The sequence below is a fragment of the Poecilia formosa genome, unplaced genomic scaffold (genome assembly GCF_000485575.1).
Source record: "Poecilia formosa unplaced genomic scaffold, Poecilia_formosa-5.1.2 Scaffold217, whole genome shotgun sequence".
Lineage (NCBI taxonomy): Eukaryota > Metazoa > Chordata > Actinopteri > Cyprinodontiformes > Poeciliidae > Poecilia > Poecilia formosa.
Window position 1 is genome coordinate 233,209 of NW_006800156.1, and position 3,224 is coordinate 236,432.

Genomic DNA, 3,224 nt, shown 5'->3' on the forward strand with positions numbered 1-3,224 from the left:
AATAAATGTCTTTAGAAGAGATGGCCTGAAACAGTATTTAAATATGTTATATTGAGGAATTAAAAGGTGCCAAACTCATGAAATAAGAAACGGTACACAAACTCCATTCTCTCCGGCTCACAGACAACCAGGAAGACATTTAATGCACATCTGCGGATTCACACATTACATTTTCATCGTCTCAGAATCCAAAATGTCTTGTCTTTTACTTCTGACATCAAGTTTTTATACAGTTCCAGCTCTACTGTTGTGTATTGGGAATCTTTGACCAATGGCATTACTGGAGCTCGCTTGCGTAGCACTTCTGGCTCCGTTTTACACTGGATGTGTGTTGGAAGTTCAGAGAATTAGCGGTTGATCTCCTGGAAATGAAATCTGCTCCATCAGAAGAACTATTAGTGAAGTTGTTGGGTTCTTATCTGTCCAATACAGATTCGTTCCCAGTCCTGGCCGACTTCCTCGCACACAAGCAGGAAAAGACGTTTTCCAGAAGTTTCCTGCACAACAACTTAACCTTTCCCTCTTTGGTGATTGGTTATTCCACATCTCTCCATTCTGAGTTCCTTTCTGACTTCTAGGTCAGTTTGACCCAGCACATTTGACACAGTACATTTCTTTTCAGTCAAAACATATCTTAATGTGAATCAACCAACAACATGCCTTTTAGTATAATTATATTCTTCTACAGTTATCAGTTATTTGTCTTGAATTCTAAAATTAATATAAAAAGCCACTTAAGATTTTTGTTTTGGTACATTTTGGTTTTCTTTTCAACTTTTTGTGCCAGATATTAATTAATAATCTTCTTTCTGGATGTTTGGCTTGAGGAAGCAGAACATTTTGTACAAAAAAACTGAAAAGCTAGCAACAAGTTTCACATAAAATCTATAGTTTTGAGTGTCAGTAGGTTATTATTTGGTACAAAAATATATTTTGTATCTGTTACTCAATAAGTAATTGACAATTGTTACTCTAAATTATTTATCTAAACTAAAGAAATTAGATAAAAAAATAAAATAAAAATTTTGCTTTGATATTTTTCTAAACTCAAATTTGCTCAAAGCTAAAACAATATATGACATATGTTAGAAAACACCAAAAGATTTACAGTCATGATTTGTTAAAGTGAAGCAAAGTGGAACATTTTTTCCAGATTTCCTGCCTATGAGAAAATTGGCGGGAACTGCACATTTTCAGTGTCTCACCTCCATTGTTTGCCTGCAGGAACTGGGTGTGAGCCGAATAAACTCTGCCTGGTGGGAACGTAAAAATATTTTCCCTTTATTAAATTTTCAGGTAGTGATTGTGAATTACTTCCTTTTTCTAAGTTTGACTTTAGCTCATTGTCTAATACTGCTGTTAATACGTCCTAGTTAATGATCTATAATTTTTTTAAGAAGGCAATTATTCATATGTTGCTTTATGTTATAAACGTAATTATATTCCCAGATGAAATGGGCCACTGGTTGAAACTCAAAGATCTCAGCTGAAGCTTGAGATCAAATATGCTAGCTCCTAATTCAAGATCAACATCTTCATGTTCTTGGAAAGGAAGTACTTTCATTGTACTTGATAACTGAGAAACACTTTTGCAGGTTTTTAATTGATAAGGATCCAGTTTTCCATTTAAAAACTGACATTTTAATAGGGGTGTGAATACTTTGTTTACTGGAAAATTGTTTTCCACTTGGCTTCACTTTAACAAATCATGACTGTAAATCTTTTGGTGTTTTCTACAATATGGCACATACTGTTTTATCTCTGAGCAAATTTGAGTTTAGAAAAATATCAAAGTAAAAAATTAAATCCTACCTTATTACTTTTACTTTCCACTTGTTGAATAAAATAAACAGGACAATTCATTTTACAACAGTTGGCAAAACATCAGGACAAAAGAAACAGTCGCAACTTTCACTTGGGTAAACCAGAAGTAAGATCATTATTATGTTTGTTTTCTGAGTGACATGCAGAGAAAGACTCAGGAGAGAAGAAATCAATAAAACTGGGTGTATTTATAAAGTGGAATAATGTGCAAACGTAGTGGTGGTCCAGGGTAGGTAGGCGACGTGGGGAACCGGACTTCTGGAGGAAATAATAAATTAGTGGAGCAGATGAAGGTAAGAGGAAATGTTGGACAAGGGTCTTACACAGGATGATGGTGAAGCCCACCAGGGAGGGGTGAGTGAGGTGTTGGTCTTGAGGTAGAAACTGTAAGATGGTAGGCAGAGGACTGGAAAGCCTGATGGAGGCTGCTGCAGGACTGTTGGAGTGCAGACAGGCGGTACAATGTTAATACTGGAGCTTAAAGTTACCAGTAAGAAAATCTGAGCTGAGGATTATAGCTGGTTTTACTCTGACTATGTTTGAAAGGTCCCACAGACCCCAGGTGGTTCTCAGAGAAACCTGAAGTGAGGGTAAACACAAGGAGTCACACTGGGTTGACTCCTTGTCAAAAAGCTACTCAGGAATTCACAAGAAGAGCTTGACGTTACCACATGGGTTAACACTCAGGCAAAGAGTGATTTGCAATCAGCTCTTTATATCCAGGGTATAATGAGTCTTGAGGAGTTGCGTACAGCCACCCCTGTAGGAATCAGCCCTCAGTCCTGCAACTGGCTCACCCTGAGGCCAGAGAAAACTACACCCCACTTTTCTGACAACTGTGTGTTTTAATCAAACATCTGGAATAATTTAAACTGAGAAAAATCTCTAGTTTATCTTATTTGATACTTAAAATTTTTAAAATAGTTTTTAGCCCCAATGGAACAGAAAGAGCTTGGTTATTTTTTTATTAACACAATGTGTGTTGCAGAGTCAGTTCATAAACATTTTTTTCACTAGAAGATAAAGGTGAGTAATTTTCCCTGGTGGTAGAATAGCTCATATTTAAATTGACTGTCTCTTTATCACTTTATCCCTGTGACGGCAGAAACAATGGCTCCCAAGAAGCAAAGGATGGAAGAAAACCAGAAAGATATAAGAGGCTTTTTCACAAAGCCAGATGTAAGATCTGAGTTGATGACAATCTTCTTTACTCACTGATTATTGATCATTATGTTTCATTTATAGCGTGTGCAGGAATGTTAAATAACTGCATGGTTCTTATTTCCATCTACTTTGCAGGATGTTGCTGGTTGTTCCAGCAGCAGAGCCAGAAAAAGACCTGAAGTTTCAGAGGTGAGCTACAGGCTCATAACTGCTACTCTAAACTTTATAATTATAAA

The 3,224-nt window shown here is 36.5% G+C and overlaps 2 protein-coding genes across 4 annotated transcripts in view; both read left to right on the forward strand.

Moving 5' to 3' along the window:
- Window positions 1-3,224, forward strand: part of LOC103149041 (protein FAM111B-like) — a 58,948-nt gene that overhangs the window by 52,265 nt on the left and 3,459 nt on the right. The window lies entirely within an intron of this gene.
- Window positions 437-3,224, forward strand: part of LOC103149042 (protein FAM111A-like) — a 6,247-nt gene continuing 3,459 nt past the window's right edge. The window contains exons 1-3 of the mRNA XM_016679653.1: window positions 437-578; window positions 2,930-3,003; window positions 3,124-3,177. Of these exons, the coding sequence (XP_016535139.1) occupies window positions 2,935-3,003; window positions 3,124-3,177 (123 nt within the window). The 5' untranslated portion in view covers window positions 437-578; window positions 2,930-2,934. The remainder of the gene's footprint in view (window positions 579-2,929; window positions 3,004-3,123; window positions 3,178-3,224) is intronic.